This window comes from Camelus dromedarius, chromosome 18, assembly GCF_036321535.1.
Source record: "Camelus dromedarius isolate mCamDro1 chromosome 18, mCamDro1.pat, whole genome shotgun sequence".
Classification (NCBI taxonomy): Eukaryota; Metazoa; Chordata; class Mammalia; order Artiodactyla; family Camelidae; genus Camelus; species Camelus dromedarius.
The window spans coordinates 23901954-23921620 of record NC_087453.1 but is presented as its reverse complement, the minus strand read 5'-3'; the positions used below and the strand labels follow the sequence as shown (position 1 = coordinate 23921620).

Sequence of the window (19667 nt, the reverse complement as noted above, 5' to 3'; positions counted from 1 at the left end):
GATGGTGGGCAATGCCTGACAAATGGATAAACATACCTGAACAATTAGCCCATCAAGTGGTCCTTTAGCAGCATGAGCTCAGCCTTTTGGGAAAAACTGCCTTAGAGGCCCTGCTAGATCGATATTATCTGATGGCTCAACTTCCATCCCTCTGTGCCTCAGTCTCACAGCGCTGCCTCGTATGTGCCCTGAACAATGCAAAACAAGGGCCAACTGGACCAAAGGGAATCCAGCGCTGTGGCCAGGTTCCTTTTGAAGATATGGAAGTAGATTTCACAAAAATAGGGCCTAGCAGAGGATACAAGTACTTACTGGTTTTTGCCTGCACATTTTCAGGATGGGTGGAGGCATATCCAACACAGACTGAGAAGGCAAGAGAAGTAACAAAGGCTTTACTCAGAGACATTATTCCCAGATTCAGGATGCCATTGACCATAGGGTCAGACAACAGACCTGCATTTGTGGTGGAAATAATACAGCAAGTGGCAAAAGCACTAAACATCCACTGGAATCTACATGTGGCCTACAGGCCCCAGAGCTCAGGAAAGTAGAGTGCATGAACTGAACCCTAAAGCAGGTTATGGCAAAGATCAGTCAGGAAACTCAACTACCTTGGACTGATGTTTTGCCCATCGCTCTCCAGTGGGTACTCTACACCCCTTGGTCCAAGATGGGATCGTCCCCTTTTGAAATCCTATATGGGAAACCGCCTCCACTGATTATACTGGGAGAAAAAGTTAGAGGTAGGAGCTTAGAACTTAATAAGAAAATGCAGGGCCTTGGAAAAACTGTGCGGGAAGTCCATAGGTGGGTAACTGATATGATCCGTCTCACTGGGAACAATATTACACCCACGTGAACCTGGGGACCAAGTCTGGGTAAAAGACTGGAAAAGAGAGCCCCTCAAACCCACTTGGAAGGGCCCCTACCTAGTTATATTAACTACCCCAACAGCTCTTAAAGTTGCAGGTATTACCCCGTGGATTCATCACACCAGAGTAAAGAGAGCAACACCACCACGAGACGAGGACATCTGGAGTCAACCAGGCTCCTGGAGAGCCACCTAAAACCAGGATCCAGAAATGCCCACCTCACCTGCCAGAGAGCACCAAGCTTTGCTATAGACACACCCAGAAGCTGGCTAGTCAACACATGGCGGAAGCCTGAAGAACCACCGATCAAGACAAAAATGAACTGCCACCCTGACTTTATTTTATTAATGAGTATTGTTGCTATATTGCTAGCTGTAGGACTGATGGCCACTGCACCCCAGCATTGGAACATAGGCCAGAAACTAATACTAGCTGTACTCTATCTCTCTACAATAGGAAGCCTGATGGTCAGTCAATGTCTGCTATAGGAACCATACCTCCCTGTTAGAAAAAAGAAACCCCAAACCCTTCTGCTTGTGAAAGTAGTTGCTGGCATAGCTCTTTCAATGACGGGGGTACCAATGGGACCCATTAACCAAATTGCATTTGGCAGGGACCTTCTCCCCAGAAAAAACCCCTCCCGCCCACATGCTCAGGGCCCTTCTATAGACCTGGTAAGAACTGGGAAAACAAAAACAGACCTAGGCCCATGCCTTACAATGGGGACCCCCAATTAAGTCCCTTATTAAGCAATGTCCATCACCTTCTTAATGCTACTAACCCACAACTAGCAAGTGATTGCTAGCTCTGCTTGCATCCCGGCCCCTCCAACATGTAGCCAGCCCATTAGGTTCAGATCTAACTAAGTTTAATGGCCACCCTGGGTGGTCCCCAGACTCTGCAGATGTAAGCCCCAAGTCATTTAATGTACAATTGGCCCATATAGCTCCTGATTGCATCTACAACCCGGGGACAAAACATTCAATAAAAAATCTAGCACTGCTGTTTGGTCCCTGCATCCTTAATCTCATTACCCATTTCATTCGCTCATGAATAGAGTCACTAAGGCTATAGCTACTGGTTACTCAGTACAGGCCCCTGGACCAGGAAGAGCTCAGTGGTAAATAAAGGACATCACTCTAAAGGTTGATGCTCCCTACAGATGTTAAAGAGAGCATCAAAAGGGGGGAATGAGGTGGGAAGCCACGTTAAAAAAGACCGTCAATCCCCCCCCAGGCAGGGCCACTACTCTCCTGCCAGCACCATCCAGTTCCCTGGCCCAGCGGCTTTATCTCACTTTTTGCCTCTGAAATGGCTTATTTCTAGGAAAATGGAACTTACTCCTAAAATTCTATTGGCTCCCTGAGCTAATTCCTGATTGGTCCATTTGTAGTGCTTCATTTGAATGGAGCTCACTCCTGATAGGTTATTTCTCTCACTCCTGATTGGTCCACTTCCCTCACTCCTGATTGGCCCATTTCTACAAAGCTTGTTCCTAGTTAATCAACTTTTGTTATACCTTATTTGCATACGATGTTGCAAAGCATAAACTGGCAACCTACAGACGGGGTCCAGAACTTGGACTGTTAACTCTTCTGGGCCCGCTGGTGTAATAAACCTGAGTTCTCCAACCCTCAGAGTGCTGCTTGGTCTCTTGCCCAGATGCAGGTTGCTGTCACAACTGAGCTGTAACACACTTTTCTGCAACACCATCCTCCAGGTACTGGAAGAGAGCTTGTCACTAACTTCGAGGACTTTAACAAGAATAAAGTGACTATGCGGCATCCAAAGGAGAGTGCTAGAGCTGATGACAACAGCTCAATAAAAACTTTGGGAGACTGCGTTGCCTTCCTAATCCGTTTTTCCAGAAAGTAAAACGGGAATGACCACAAGGGTGTGCGGGCAGCAGGGAGCCAAACTTAGATGGCGGTCACAGGATAGAGACAGAGACAGAGACAGAGACAGAGACAGAGACAGAGACAGAGAGAGAGAGAGAACTGAAACAGAAACACAACCGTAATGCCGGACCCGCCAGACAAGCCTACCGGAAAAAGCCTTCCTTGCGCAGACTCCGCCTGCGGTGAGGCAGGACGGGAAGTCATCGCGGGAACTGCCCCAGAGGCTTCTGGGGAGTGTAGTCTTCCAAGCAAACAGGCAGAGGGAAGAGACTCACCCAGGAACCACTACCTGTTTATACATAGGTATTTTATGAACAGAGACGAGTATATTGTCACTACAGTAGTTGCTATCCTGGTAAATTAACCGCGAGGTCCCGAATCGGCTCCCGGGCTGCCAGTGGGAGGAGGAGTCTGCGGGGATTCTGGGAACAGTAGTTCCGCCGTAGTAGAGCGGCCGACCGCCGGGTGGAGCGGTCCCACCGGCATTGGTGAGCGAGGCCTGCCCGGTGTGTGGCCCCACTGTGTCCTTCCCGAGCGGCAGGAAGGTGGGGAAAGGCCCGGCGTAGGGTTTGAACCCGCGGAGGAGTGCGGCTTCTAGAGGAGGCCGGGATTCCAGAGGTTTCGTGCTTGGAGGAGGGGGCGGGGCTCGAGGCGCGCGTTTAGGGCGGGGAAATGGGATGAGACTCTAACAGCCGCGAATCCCTGAGTTGCGGGGCGCTACGCGGACCTTCCTTCCTTGGCTGGGGCGAGTGACTTGGAACTTCTAGTTTCTTTTTTGAAAAGGTACGTTCTGGGCAACTTCCCAATAGGGGGAGCAGCTCCAACGCGCGTCCCCGGTGCTTATTTGGGCCACAGGGATAAGTTCAGCTAGGGCCAGACATGCCCTGTGGTGGGGGCGCGGCTCGGGTAGTAAATGTCTAGGTGTTTTTTTTGGCGTTGGAGCACTTGGATCCTGCCTCTCTGAATGGTTGTGGGAACCTAGGACTGACGGTGAATGTCAAGTTTTGTTTGTTTTGTTTTTGATGGGGCTGAATATGGCCTATTGGTGATTGGGCAGTGGTGGGGTGGAGGAGAAAGCATCTCGGGCCCTGCTGTGCCTTGGTTTGTTGAGAGTGGGTGGAGGTGAGCCCAAAGTGGGCAAAATATCCCTAGGGGGCCGTTGAGGAATGGCTTGGCTCTGGAGTCGCAGGGGTTCTTAGGACGTTGGGAGATTTTGGCCTGAGACACACATCCTCCAGTGATGGTGGACTGCACTGCTGGGGCCTGCATCATAGGCGTTTTTTTTTTTTTTTTTTTTTGACACAGCAATGTTGTCATGACCTTCATCCAGACTGGAAGTTTGGTAATATTTTCATTTATCATAGGCAGTTTTTTAAGTGGGAGCAGGTCTGCTTCCTTGGGGCCCGTTGTCCCAGGGTTTGTTATGGTCCCCGGGCCTACTCTGCTTTATGACAAAGACCCCGGATTTGGTTGTAATGTAAGTGGCTAGTTTGGCTGCTTTTCTTTGCCTGCTTTTCCCTCAAGTGTTGGGGGTCAAACCTCTAGTTTGAGACTTAGCAGTGTTGGGTGGGGTGGAGATTTCTGAGGTCTTCTGGCTGACTCTCCAAATCACTTCTGGTACCTGGTAAGGCCCAGGTATCAAGCCTTTAATTTTGTTTTTCATTTTGGGGTAAGGATAAGTTTTAAATCCACCCAGTAGAATACTACAGTGAACTCCCATGGACCTATTACCAGACTCAACAGTTACTAATTCACTGCCAATCTTGTTTTACATACATCCCCTCAACTTGTGTGTGGATACACTTTGAAAATTGTCACATCCCATAGAGGCTGACCATCAGTAACATTACCCCTGACCCAATTGGCTCAGGGCATGGCACTCCACATCTGGAGTTCAGATCTAGGCACTTTCTAGCTCTGTCAACTTGTGAAGATTTGTAACTTTGCCCAGGTTTATCAGAAGGCTTAACTCATGGGGCCTCTGGGAGGCAAAACTTGTATAGTGCCTGGACTTGTGCTGTTATATAGTAAGAGTTTAGTAAGTATTAATTATTACTACTGCTAATAAAGGATGATTTCCCTACTTAATAGCATGTCAGGGCGGGCTGTATTCTGATGCTCACACCTGACTCTGTCCCCAGGGAGCTGTCTACATTCTTCTTTGACAGACCTGAGGCTTTTTTTTTTTTTTTAAAGAAGAGGAGTACCTTCATTTTAAATTTTGGGATTTTTAGTCTGATATCTGGGGGCCAAGAGACAGCCCTGAAACTCTTACCGCCTGTTTTATCCTCAGGTCCTCTTTCTCGTATTCCTGCCTTCCCATGTAGAACAGGAGAGGAACTCTGGGCTCTTGACAGTCCACTTTCAGGTGGGTTCCGCTTACCTTCTGGTTTCTGCAGTGTCTTCTGTGCACCAAACCCTGGACAAATTTTCTTTGCTCATCCTGACGTCTTGTGCGCAGCAGTGTCCCTTTAGAGGCTCAGAGGACTTGCTTGTTTCTGTAGGATGCCAGGGCTGGTTTAAGGGCAGGGGCCTTTACAGGAAGTACTACCCCAGACCAGTGCTGGTCTGGGTTACCGCCATTCTTGCCCCAGCACCTTTTCATCCTGGCTGCTGGATTCCCAGGACTGTCAGCTGTTGTAAAATAAAAAAATGATGATAACTACTACCATTTGCTAGGTATTTCTTCTGTGCTAGGCACTGGGCTTTACAATCTCCATAATATTTTATTCCCTCCACACTGAACATTAAGAATCAAATTTGCCAGAAGAAGTGGCACTTTGTAGAGGTTAAGGAACTTTTACTGTGTAACTTGACTGGGAGTAGATAGAAACAGAATTTGAAACTTCCATCAGTTACCAACATTCTACAATTCTTATTTCATCTGAAGTCCCTCATCTCTGATTTTTTTTTTCCTGGCTTAAGTATTTGGAAGCAAGTCCCAAACATTATCGTTTCACTTATAAATACTATAGTATGCATCTCCAACAGGGAAGGACTATTTTTGAAAAAATAACCACAATACTATTATCATAATCAAATTAATAGTAATTCCTTAATGTGTTCTTTTTTTTTTTTTGAAGTGGAGATACTGAGGATTGAACCCAGGACCTCATACATGTTAAGCATGAACTCTACCACTGAGCTATAAACCCCCATTCCTTAATGTGTTCTTAATTCTCAGTTTGTTTAAAAACTTTCCCATTTTTCTTTAAAAAAATCATTTCACAATTCAAACCCTGCACTCTAAAAATTTTTTTTGTTTATTATTAATGGAGATACTGGGGACTGAACCCAGGATCTTGCATATGCTAAGCACCCACTCTGCCACTGAGCTATATTCACCCCATTCCTGCACTCTTAACAGTCCAGGTAAGAGGCATGAGAGGGAGAAGTCCCTGGAATTCACTGAGGTGACTTCTCTGTCCCTTCCTTTTCTCGTTACCTGTTTTAGATCTCTTGTAATGACCACAGCTTCCACCCTTTGTCATGAACTGGAGCTCTGAATCCTTTTGGCCACCTTGTTGTTTCTGAGTTTCCTATTGATCTGATTAGCTATGAAGTCCTCTCATTTCCACCTTGGATACACTTTGTCCTTTCCCCTCCCTTCAGCCCCACTCTGTGCTGCCAGATGTTCATGTCTTCTCCCCATTCTGGTTCACCTTCCACGCTGCCTTTTCAGTTGTTCCTCTGAGGTAAAAATAATGAATATGCTACTCACTTGATCAAAAGGGCCATGTTTTACTGCTTCTCTCTGACTCAGTCCAACTAAGAAGAGTGTAGGCTCTGGATACAGACTGCCAGGCTTTGAAGTTTGGCTTCACCATGTACTAGCTCTGTAGCCTTAGACATGTTATTTCACTGTCTGTGCCTTCCTTTACTGATCTGTAAAATTGGGAAAATAACAGTGCCCATCTCATGGAGTTTTTGTGGGGAAGAAATGTAATAATTCCTGTAAGGCACTTTTAGTGCTTGGCGTATAGTATGTGCTTACTAAATATTGGCTGTGATGATTAATATTGTTATCTGATTAATATCAATAATCCTTCAACCTACTTTTACAGCCTTACCCCTCCTGCCTACTCCCTTTGGACTCTGTTTTGCAGCCATGTGGGAATATGTTCCATCCCGTGCTCTTTTACTCCTCTGTGCTCTCTTGTTTGGCAGTTGACCTCTGATTGGTTTACTCACACATTCACCCCATTGCAGTGCATGCCTGGATTTCCTCTCGGAGTTACCCTCTGCCCTGTAGCATCAAAGCCCTTTCTCCACGAGTCCTCTGTCTGTCTGTCCCACTGGAGCAGGGAGTTCTTGCCTATCCTGGGTCTCTGGCATGGTGCCATGGAGTAAGTGATTGACTGTGAGGGCCTTAGCAGACCTGTTGTCTGGCTTCAGGACCCAGATGGAGGGTCAGGGGATCTCAGATGGGGAAGTGGGGTTGGGGCATTATTAGGAAAGGCCCTAAATACCAAGTTAGTGAGCGTGGACTTCATTCTGTGGCCATTAGGGAACCACTGGTGGTTTTGAGCTACTTTTGACCTAATCACTCCCTTCAGCTATTATTTCTTTGCTTTTCTTTACAGCAAAACTCAAAAAGACAGTACAGACTTTATAGAAAGTTGAAACTTGCTGCCTTTATTTCCTATTCACTTAAAAACATATATTATTGTATTATTTAATTGCTTTCTTTTGGTAGGGGAGAGGTAATTAGATTTGTTTGTTTTTAGTGGAGGCACTGGGGATTGAACCCAGGACCTTGTGCATGCTAAGTACTTGCTCTACCACTTGAGCTATACCCTCCCTCTTCTCCCATTTACTTTGGAATGCTTTTGTAACCCGCCCTCTAGAAACCCTTCTTGTCAAGGTCACCAAACGTGCTAAACCCAGCGGTCAATTTTCAATCCTCATCTTACTCATCTTGACAGCAGTTGTCATGGTTGGCCTCACCCTCCTCCTTGAAACACCTTTTCACTCAGCTCCAGGACGGTCCGTGCTCCTACGGGCTCCTCGTGTTTCCCCTTCCTCACAGGCTGCTCCTTCTCTGTCTCCTTTGCTGGCTCCTCCTTTTCTTCCTCACCTCCTAACTATGGAGTACCCCAGGGCTCAGACATTTCCTCCAGCTACTCCCCTGCTGGGGTTATCTCCAATCTGAGGGCTTTAAATCCATCCATATGAGGTCTAGTTTGGACCTCTTCCTTCAGTTCCAGACTCATATGACTGCTTGCCTATTCAGCATCACCACTTGGGTCTCTGTTAAGCATCTCAAACCTGATCTCTCCAACATCACACTCTTGATCTTCTCCCTGAGATGCGCTCCAGTCCCAGCTTTCCTCGTATCAGTTGATGGATGAAGTCTTATCCTTCCAGTTACTTAGGGCAAAACAATAGAATCATCTTTCTTTGACTTTTCTCTTGGTCTCAAACTCACACACGATAAGGAAATTCAGGATGTGACTGCCACTCACCACCCCCACTGTTTCCCCTTTGGTCCATTGTCTCTCCCCAGGGTTATTTCAATAGTCTTTTAGTGGTTTCCTTTGCTCTATCCTGTCCCCAGAAGGTCTATTCCTAGTCTACCAGCCAGAGAGTTCTTTTAAGATGTAAATCAAAGCGTGTTATTCCTCTGCTCAGAGTCCTCCAGTGACTTCTCATTTCACTCCAAATGAAATCAAACCCAGCACGCTGCCAGGCTGGGCATCATCTGCGCCCCATTACCTCTGCTCTTGTGTGTCACCGCTTTGTCTCAGTCACGTCCTTCCTGCCCTGGTGAGCTTGTTATTCCTAGAACAGCAGGCCTCCCTCCTGCATTAGGGCTTCTCAGCGGGCTGTTTTTCCCTCAGAGTCCTGTTGACATGATTACCCACATGAATCACTTCCTCGTATCTTTCAAACCTACTCAGTAATCACCTTTGCAAGTCTTGCTTTAAACACTCATTAAAATCACAACTCCTCCCACCCTTTCCAGGCTCCTTCTAGTCCCCTTAGTACTTACCACCATCTGACGTACTGTGTTTTTTTCGGGGTCTATTTTATTTTTGTTCATCTCTTGCCCACTAAAATGCCAATTACATGAGGGCAGGTATTTTCTGTTGAATTCGCTGCAGTGTTCCAAGTGTTGGACTAGCTCAGCCAACAGCACGTGGAGCTGACTGTGGGAGGTGTGGATTAAGGATGCAGGGCGTGGGCTCAACATCTGGTGACCCTAGTCAGAAGGCCATTGCTGTCTTAGCTTGTCTTAGCTTCCCAGCTGGTAGAGGGTAGTGAGAGATTGGGAGAGAGCACTGAGGTAGACAGAATCTGTAGGCCTTTGTAACTGGGATGGTGTGGAGGGAGGGATGGAGTCAGTGAGGACCCCAAGGTCAAGTGTGGGCAATGGTGTGGTTGGTTCTGTCAGTGAGCAGGCTGAGGAGAGACAGAGCAGGTCAGGAAGGGGGAGAGGAGACTTGGCATTTACTGCTGCCCTCACACTGTGGCCCTCATGTAACAGCTTGCGGGGTCTGCTGCTCTGGCTAGGCTCCCGTGTGTGGGACCCTGTCATGTTCATCACCATCTGCGAAACTCAGCCCAGCACCTAACTCAAAGCAGATGTTCAGCGTTCGCTGGCGTGAGGTGCATGTCTCTTTACAAATTAGTATTTTCCTTTTCTTCAGGTATATGCCCAGAAGTGGAATTGCTGAATTATATAGTACTTCTATTTTTAGTTTTTTGAGGAATCTCCATACTGTTTTCCAGTGGCTGCACCAATTTACATTCCCACCAAGAGTGGAGAAAGGTTCCCTTTTCTCCACATCCTCACCATTTGTTATTTGGGTCTTTTTGATGATGGCCATTCTGACACGTGCAAAGTGATATCTCATGGTGGTTTTGATTCACATTTCTCTGTTAATTAGTGACGTTGAGCATCTTTTCTTGTGCCTGTTGGCCATCTGCACATCTTCTTCGGAAAAATGTCTATTCGGGTCTTCTGCCCGTTTTTTAATTGGGTTGTTTGTGTTTTTGATACTGAATTGTATGAGCTGGTACTACTTCTAGTTTTTATTTGGACTTTTGAATTCTAGGATACAGTCATGACAGTATAAACAAAGATGGGCTTATTTCCCGTAGATAATCAGTTTTATTAATTTTCTATGTATACCTCCAGTACTTTTTATAAAAGATGATCAGAGATTAAACACACATACATATCCCCATCTCCCAACTTTCCTAAAGCTATCCTTGTTAAACTGAACTTTCTGATTGATGTGTAATAAAATTTATCTACCTCTTCCTTACTGGCTTCTGGATTTTATGTTTTTTTTCTTTTTAAATAGGTCTCCCTCTCCTCGAGATGTGCTCTCGGAACGTGAGAGATGGCGGAATAATGCAGTGCTTACAAGTGGTACTGTCACTTTCAGTCACATTTTATTGTCCAAGGCAATCATGAGTCCAAACCCAATGTCAGGGGCAGAGAATTATACAGAGAAACAAATAATTGGGAATGATGACATAAAATCTACCACAAAGGCCTGCAGACTTGAGGGCCTACAGGCCGGAAAGGAATGAGGTAAAGAAATCCAGGAACCCCGTAGACTGAGACATTCCCTGTGTGTTGAATGAGGAGGGTGTGAGAGGACAGGAGCCCTGCTGAGGAGGCACAGGCTTAGTTCCCCCCAGAAGGGTCCCGGCAACGTCAAATTGCTTCTCTGCCCCACAGGTCCTAGCTCCAGGGAAACAAGATGGGCTTTGACAAGTAAGTTTCGGAGAAGTCGCTGCAGGCAGCAGAAATTGATCTTGAGATGAGATAACTTTGACTGGGCCCTCTGGCAGAATTTCAAGGCGAACACTGGGGTGCCTCTGGGGCCATGACGTTGCCTGATCCTTCTGTCAGGGGAGAGCAGGACTGGGAGGAGATTTTGCCTTTGGAGAACAGGGAGGATGTCGAGACCATGAAGACACTGACTCCAAGTCATAAGGCAGAAGGTGAGAGCTGCTGAGGGTCAGGAGAGGGGAAGAGGGAAGAGGGAAGAGGGCTCCAAGGTAAGGGACAGCTTCCTCTATCACACAGGGCATGGGGGAGCTACTCTGGGAGCATCGTGGGAGCCCTGGTTTCTCACAGCTTCTTTTTCTTTCTCTAGGTTTGCCTTCTAATAATACTGACTGGCTTCAAGAAAAGGAGGGAAAGCCCAAAATACTGGTGAGTTGTCGTTACATTCATTCATTCATTCATTCATTTATTTATTTACTTTCTGAAATGCTGGCTTGTTTTCCAGAGAAAGGTGTATATTTTTCTGGGGAAGGGAAAAGGCATCAACATGCAGGCAGTTCATGCCTGTGTCAAGCACTGTGTTCGTCACTTTATAATGTTTCCTGCATTTGTGTTTTATTTTCCACATCGAAAAATACACCCAAGATTGATATTGAGTCCAGGAAACTTTAAAAAATGAGGAATGTTTTTGAAAAACTGAAATTATTAAAAATCTCAAATGTACTATAAAATTTCACTCCACATCCACACTAATGATACTACCTTCTTCCTTTTTTATTACTGAAATTTTCAAACATATATGCACGTAGAGAACATAGTAGAAACAGGCCCCCAGATACCATTGTCCAGCTTAACAGTCACCTGTAACGGCCAGTCTTATTTCATTTCTACCCCTGTCACACCTCTTATTGGATTATTAGATAAATCTCAGACATCATAACATTTTCTTCCTAATTCTAACAATAGCCGTGAGATGATAGTGGTGGTGGTAACACACTTTGCTTCAGAGAGGGAAAGCCTTGCTCAGAGGCTGTGTGATTTGTGCATGGCCACACTCATCTGGTCCATGGTAGAGCCAGAATTTCAATTCAGTTTTCTCTGACTCAGTAACCTGTACGCAGTAAAGTGAATATCACAGTAAAGCAAGTCACATGAAATTTTTGGTTTCCCAGTGCATATGAAAGTTGTGTTTATACTATACTGCAGTCCATTATGTGTGCAATAACATTATGTCTGAAAAAACAACCTACACACCTTAATTAAAAAATACTTTATTGTAGGGGGAGGGCATAGCTCAGTGGTAGAGCGCATGCCTAGCATGCACAAAGTCCTGGTTTCAATCCTCAGTACTTCCATTAAGTAAATAAGTAAATGCATAAACCTAATTACCAACACCCCCCAAAATTAAAATAGTTGGACAGAAAAATTTTTTAAATACTTTATTGTTAAAAAATGCTAGTAGCCACCTCTCTGAGCCTTCAGCAAGTTGTAGTAGTAACATCAAAGATCACTGATCACAGATCACTGTAACAAACATAATAATGAAACATTTGAAATATTTCAAGAATTACCAAAGTATGACACAGAGGCACAAAGTGAGCAGATACTGTTAGAAAAATGGCGCCAATACACTTGCTCAATGCAGAGATGCCACGAACCTTCCATTTGTGAAAAACTCGTTAACTGTGAAGGGCAGTAAGTGAAGCACAGTAAAACGAGGTTTGCCCTTGCTGCTCTAGCTTATGAGTCAGGCATTAGAGGCTTTATTTTTAAAAGGTTGTCAAAATACCAGGCAAAGACAGTGATTTTGTAGCTCCCATTTAGGAACCTGAACTCTTCAAAAATGTTTATTCCGGATCCCATCTGTTCACTCTTGCTTTTTCCTCAGTTGAAGTTTTCTTCCGTCTTCTCCTCTAAATCTTCACCATTCCCCAGTGCCCAGCGCAAGCCCCGGGTACGTGATGCTTTTTCCCTTCTCCAGCCCATCTTCTACTCTTCATCTCAGGATTCCTCCACAGTGAATCCACCAGGTCCGTGAACACTACTTGAGGTTTTCAAATTGATTAACAAATCATTTCTGCAATGAAATCAGAAGTGTCCGAGGGCCAGGAATGTGTATATGCATCAGTGATGCTTTCCTCAGATTTTAACACAAAGCCGTAGTAATGCCCAGAAGAACTCGGTGTGGAGAATCGTGTACTCCGAGAAGAATTAGACCAACCTCTTGCATATCCAGATTCTCCAGGGCCACCAGATGTGCTCCTCACACTGGGAAGATGGATGGTGACTTGCTGTTCCCTAATTTATTGCTTGTTTATAGGTACCATTTACATTCAGGGATGTGGCTGTGTTCTTCACGGAGGCAGAATGGGAGAGACTGAGCGCTGAGCAGAGGAACCTGTACAGAGAAGTGATGCTGGAGAATTACAGGAACCTGCTTTCGTTGGGTGAGGCTGTATTCTAGCCTTCGTTAATTCAGTAGAGATTTATTGACCACCTACTATGTGGCAGAAAATGTTCTAGACACTTAGAACATGTTCCTAAATGAAACGGTCATCTCTGCCCATGGGGACTTACCTCCTAGTGTAAGACAGATAACAGACAAAAAGCTTTGTATACAGGGATATTATTATTTTTAAAATTTTGCAAATATTTATTTTTAGTTTTTTCCTTTTTTATTGAGGTGTAGCTGATTTACAATATTATATGTTTCAGGTGTACAACATAGTGATTCACAATTATTAACCGTTTTATACTCCACTTATAGTTATTACATATACTAGGATATTATAATATGGTATGTAAGACGGTCGTAAGCAATACATAAAAAAATAAATAATAAAGTAGAACAAGATAGAGGAGTATTGAGTGTGAAGGGGTGGCTGGCTGAATTTTGAAACTAGATATTTGAAATCATCAAGGAGGTAACATTTGACCAAAGATGTTGTGTGGTGAGGGAGTTCGAACTCTAGGTGTCTGGGGTAAGAGCATTTCAGGTGAGAGACTCATTGGTGCTGAGGCCTTAGGAAGGGGCGTGCCTGCCAGGTAGAAGGAACTGCAGCCGAGGCACAGTTTGCAAGGGGAGGGTAGTGAGAAATGCTTTCTGTGACAGAAGTTAAAATTAAAGGTCCAAGTTTGTCTGGCTTTTGGGTTTCATAAGCCATCTTTTTTTCATTTATTTAAACATGCACACTGATTCTTTAAATTTAGGTTGACAAATACTTTTGATTGCGACATGACTCTGGATCAGGGGTTGGCCAGCTTTTTCTGTAAAGGGCCAGATAGTAACTATTGTAGGTTTTGTGGGTGATGCGGTCTCTGTAACCACTCTCAACTCTGCCCTTGTGGGGCTAAAGGAGCCATAGACAATAGGTAAATGAATGAGCGTGGTTATGTTCCAGTAAGAATTTATTTGTGGACACAGAATTTTGCATTTCATGTAATTTTTATGTATCATGAAATATTGTTCTTTTGACAAAAGTCAAATAGTTGGGAAAAATCCCAGCTATTTAAAATTTAAAAGTCATTCTAATTATACATTTTTTTTGGTGGTGGGAGGTAATCAGGCTTATTTATTTATTTGTTTTTTAGTGGAGGAGCTGGGGATTGAACCCAGGACCTTGTGTAAAAGTCATTCTTAGGTTATAGACTATATAAAAACAGAGGGTCAGATTTAGCTTGTGGGCTACAGTTTTCCCACCCCTTGTTCTAGACCAGTGCTGTCCATAGAAATATTATGTGAGCCATGTGAGTAATTTTAAATTTCCTAGTCACCACATTTAAAAAAGGAGAAATAGATGGGTGAAATTAATTTTAATATATCTTACTTAACCCAGTATATCAAAGTATTATCATTTCAACATGTAATTAATATAAAAATTAATTAGATATTTTACTTTTTTGGGGTACTAAGTGTTCAAAATCTGGTTGTCATTTTACACTTAGAGCACATTTTCATTCAGACCAGCCACATTTCAAGTGCTCAGAAAACTAGCAGCTGGTGGCTACCACCTTGAATGGTGTGGTTCTACGCATTCCTATATTTCTAGATAAAGTAGGTAGAGAAGAATCACATTTTTTGAGGCACAAACTAGTGTTAGGCAGGAGTTTCCTTAAGAGGCATGGCTGCCTCCCTGATATGAATTAGTCAGATTTGCTTTGTTCCATTTGCATCTTCTTTGACATGTTTTGACCTGATTTCATCTAGTTTGAGCTCCATCTGATTAAGTGTGGATTCATCTGTTTCGGTCTGGTTCTGTATGTTTTATTTGGCCTTTGTTAGTCAACCTAACTAGATTTTGTTTTTCTCCTGTCATATTATTCTGTTTCTCTGTATTATTACACTTAATGGGTTCAGAGGAAGATGTCAAAATGACCTGTTCAGATTAGTCTTGATATCGAAAGCCTGGATCCCAGTTGCATTTCTGAAGCTGTTTCCTCTGTCTTGCTCAGCACCGCAGCGTCCCACAGCACTCCCGCTGCTTCTGTCTCCTGTGGGCTTGTCTCATTTCTTTCTTTTCTTTGGACGGTAGGGAGCCACAGGACTAGTGTCCCATACTCTTGTCTCTGTCTGTGTTCACACCCTTAAACAATTTGTGAACTTCAACGATTTTATCCTTCACATATTATAATGAATCCATTTTCTTTGTCACGTTTCACCTGTACTTTATTCTTACACTTCTGTTTGGTTACAGGTCAACACAAGTTTATCCTCAGACTTATCAAAAATTGAGATCATGCTATTTTCCCTCCCAGACTAGTCTCTTTGTCTCTTATCCTTCACGTTTTCATGCTCTGATGCCTCTTCTTCAAGGGTACTGCCTGAAATAACCTTTACAGTTTTCATAGGGGAGATAGTTCAGTTAGCTTAGGCTAGGTAATGCTGTGATAACAAACAACACCAAACTTTGGAGGCTTATAATAGCAAATGTTCATTTCTTACTTATATACCTACTGCTTACAGTTCAGGTGTGTTTCACCTGTATTGGTTCTGGAATCCTCTATCTGGCACCTAGGATTCTTAAGGAAGGGGGAAAGGAGCAGTGATAGAACCACACTGGGCCTGTTAAAACTTGTTCGAAAAAGGCACTAACTTTACACTAACCTTTGTTGCCCAAAGCAAATACCATAGCCTAGTCTGATGACTTTGTGATGGGTTGGTTTGGGTCCAAGGTGCCAAAATCCTGAAATCATGGACCATGTCTTTCTTGTCCACTGCTGAATCCACCATACTTAGTAGAGAACCTAGCACTTAGAAATTTCTAGTAAGTATATGTTTGCAGATGGGCACTCTGAAATTCAAATTTATTTAATATACTCTCTTTAAATACTGTTTCATGTGCTATTTTCTACATTTGGAAGCCCGCCAGACTGAGTAGTTTTTTTTGTGCATCAGTCTTCTTTTTTTGTAATGAGAAAAGTCATGAGGGAGATTTCCACATAGGTCATAGCGACTGTCACCTCCAAGGAGAACAGAGTTGTGGACAGTCTATATCACTGTGAGTGTTGATGGCTTAGCTAATTTAGTAGGAGGAAAACGCTAAGGGTAATTGAGGCTGTTTACAGAGCAGAAAGGTTCCTAGTCCGACTGACATAGATGTTGTTATGGATTTTCTGGATTGCAGTAGAAAATGGACTGTGTGGAAATGGAGTGTAAAGGAATTTTTGGTGGGAAACAAATTGTGTTGTATGTATAGTGTCAATTACATTTGTGGCAGTAAGACACTCTCTGTCCAAGACAAGGCAGAACAGCTTGTAGGCCCACTTAGGGCTTCTCTAACTGAAAACCTTCTCTCTCCAGCAGAACCAAAGCCAGGCATCTACCCTTGTTCCTCCTGCCTTCTGGCCTTTTCCTGTCAGCAGTTCCTCCACCAGCATGTTCTGCAGATCTTCCCAGGTGTGTGTGTAGAAAATCACTTCTATCTAGGGGACTCTGGCCTGGGGCGTTGGGGGCAGTGGTGTTCTGCTCAAAGCTGCTGGAGTGAAAGCACAGAAGGTCAGGAGAGAGAAGGTGTCTCCAGACCCTTGTTCGTGAGGGCAGAGGAGAGCCAGCCTGCAAGGGCATTGCCCATCCCACCCCGAGCACAGTCGGCAGGTCCCAGAGAAGGCAACTTGGTTCCAGAAAGAGAGCCCAGCTCAGTTCACAGGCTCAACCCTGTGCAAACAGACAAAGGAGTGAAGGAATGAGAGACCCCAAGATATGGAGCAACCAACTGTCGAGAATATGAACAAGACTGCAGCCTGAAATTAGACTGCTTTACAAACCAGACGGCCTACCCAGGGAAGAAGCCCTATGTCTGCAGGGAGTGTGGGTGGGGCTTTAAGGATAAGTCAGCCCTCATCAGACACCATTGGACACACTCAATGGAGAAGCCTTATGTGTATGGTGAGTGTGGCCGAGGCTTCAGCCAGATGTCAACCTTCATTAATCACCAGAGGACACACTCCGGGGAGAAGCCATATGTGTGCAAGGAGTGTGAGCGAGGCTTTAGCCAGAAGTCCAACCTCAGCAGACACACGAGAACACATTCGGAAGAGAAGCCTTATTTGTGCAGGGAGTGTGGGCAGAGCTTTAGAAGTAAGTCAGTCCTCATTAGCCATCAGTGGACTCACTCCGGGGAGAAGCCCTATGTGTGCAGTGCGTGTGGGCGAGGCTTCAGCGAGAAGTCCTCCTTCATCAGACACCGGAGGATACACTCCGGGGAGAAACCCTACGTGTGCCTGGAGTGTGCACGAGGCTTTAGTGATAAGTTAACTCTCAGGAAACACCAGAGGACGCACTCGGGGGAGAAGCCTTATGCTTGTCGGGAGTGCGGGCGAGGCTTTAGCCGGCAGTCAGACCTCATCAAACACCAGAGGACGCACTCAGATGAGAAGCCTTATATTTGCAGGGAGTGTGGGCGAGGCTTTTGTGATAAGTCCACCCTCGTCATACACGAGAGGACTCACTCTGGGGAGAAGCCTTACGTGTGCAAGGAGTGTGGGCGGAGCTTTAGCCGGAAATCACTGCTCCTCCTGCACCAGAGGACACACTTAGGGGAGAAGCATTATGTTTGCAGGGAGTGCGGGCGAGGCTTTAGCCACAAGTCAAATCTTACCAGACACCAGAGGACACACTGAGGGGGAGAAGCATGGTGTAGCAGGGGTCATGGGCAGGACTTTAGCAATTAGTCAAACCTCATTTTATGCTGGAGAGGAGTGGTCTATGTGTGCATGTGTGTGTGGAGGGTGAGTGAAGCTTCAGAGATGTGTTGGCCTTTGGCAGGCACTGAGGCACATTCCAGAGGGGAGCCTTTGCCCGCAGTGTGGGTAACTGTAGCCATAGTCAGTCCTCAGTGCACAAAGAGGATGCAAAAAGATGGGAGGTGTGTGTGTGCAGGGACCGTGGGGAGGCTTTAGCAAAGAGTTAGCATTTACTGGACTCCAGCAGCCGACTTGGGAAGAAATCATGCGTTCAGGGAGTGTCGGCCAGCATTGGCCGAAGAACCAACAGGATCACTCAGGGAGGAGCTGGGTGTTTGCAGGGAGTGCGGGCAAGGTCTGATGACCAGTCAGCCTTCACACATGGGAGAATCCTTGTGTGGGGACACTCTGGGGCTGCCCCAGCTGACTGCTCCTGGTGGCTCAGAGATGAATTCCTCACTGGACCTGCTCTCAGCCACAAGGAACTTCACCTTCCAAAGGGGCACTTCCTGGCCAACAACTGATCAGTGTGGGGAGACAGAACCCAGCCCTTGACTCTGCTGGGACAACTTCACAGGGTCATCCCAGATCCCGAAGTCCCCATTGGACTGAACCATCTCAAACACAATGCAGGTCAGCTTCTTCCTCTGCCCAGTAAACCACTCAGTTCTCCACCTTTTTTGTCTCCCTAGGGAGTCCACTCTTAAGATCGCGTAAGCGCATGAGGAGTATGGACAAGGCTTTGGCTATAAGTCACCCCTCAACAAACCCCAGAGCATACAGAATAAAAGCTCTGGGTGTGTGTGGGGAGAATGGCTGAGGACTCAGGAGAAGCACATCTCAGTATGTATCACAGGATCACAGAACTGCTTATTTGGGGGAAGCTTTACAAGGCAGGGAAGGAGACTGAGAAGCTTAAGCAGTAAGTTACATCTCATCTTGCAGCAGAGGAGCCACTCAGGGAGGCCTGTGTGGGCGGGGTTTGTGGGTGGAGCCTTAGCCCGATGTCCCTCCTCATGGATCAGTTCGCTACCTCACTCACCTTGCAGAAGTCTACTTACTCCTTATGAGAGTGAGGATGGCAGTAACAACTAAGTATGTTTTTTCCACTTTTTTTAATCAGTTGGAATTAAAAAAGTAAAAGGCTTTATTTAAGTAAGAATGATCAACTTGTTTTATTTTCAAACATGAATTCTTCCCCATGTTTTCCTGTCCTTCTGCTCATAAAATCTTCAGTAAGCTCAGGCTGTATATCTTAGTCACTCTGTCTGGAAAGGAATTCAAGCTCTCAACCTGGATTTCCTGCATGAATTCAACCCTTGAGAAAAAATAAGTCCCAAATCAATCTAGTAGACTTACTGGAGAATCTGAGCCTTTGCGTGGGGAGGAGGATGTAGGTTCTGGAGACATGGTGACTGAGGGGAAGGAATTTCCCTGGTCTTTGGGGGCTGAGTTGCCTCTGCTCCTAACTGATCGCTCACTTTGGCTTCTGTGAAAGCTCCCTTCCCTAGGTTTTGTTCCTTCCAGTCTATTCAGGTCTCTGCTGAATCCTTCTCTATCCATTGAAGCATTGCTGTTCCCTAATGATCTGTTCATATCCTCCAGTTCCAGGGACCCTTTAAGTACACTCCCTCTGCAGCCTTTCAGATTCCAGGGTCAGGGCCTTTAACCATGCCCAAACTGTTCTCCAGACATTAATCATTGTTTTGGACCTCTTAGCTACTTCTTTGTCAAATCTTAAGTCTAAAGACCCCTGACCACAGCTCCAGTGGTACATCTCCTTGCCTCTTCAAACCGAGGGTCCAGTCCTGCTTATGACACCCATGTCATCCCTCTACTGGCCATACCCCTGCCCTTGTTTTTCAGCCCAAGGACCCAGCCCTTTAATCACACCCTTTCCTAGTCCTCCTCCCTCAGAGACCAGATTGCCCAGATTTTTGACAACTCTGTGTGCCCTGGCTCTGACTTCTA

The 19667-nt window shown here is 45.3% G+C and overlaps 1 protein-coding gene across 1 annotated transcript; it reads left to right on the top strand.

Moving 5' to 3' along the window:
* The first annotated feature begins 3571 nt into the window (after nt 1-3571).
* Nucleotides 3572-18881, top strand: ZNF343 (zinc finger protein 343). Its single transcript, XM_064475828.1, is given in 7 exon segments — nt 3572-3760; nt 5064-5138; nt 10081-10313; nt 10464-10729; nt 10885-10943; nt 12835-12961; nt 16315-18881. Coding segments are annotated over 4 exon segments (1623 nt in total). The 5' UTR covers nt 3572-3760; nt 5064-5138; nt 10081-10313; nt 10464-10611; the 3' UTR covers nt 17634-18881.
* Nucleotides 18882-19667: the final 786 nt, after the last annotated feature.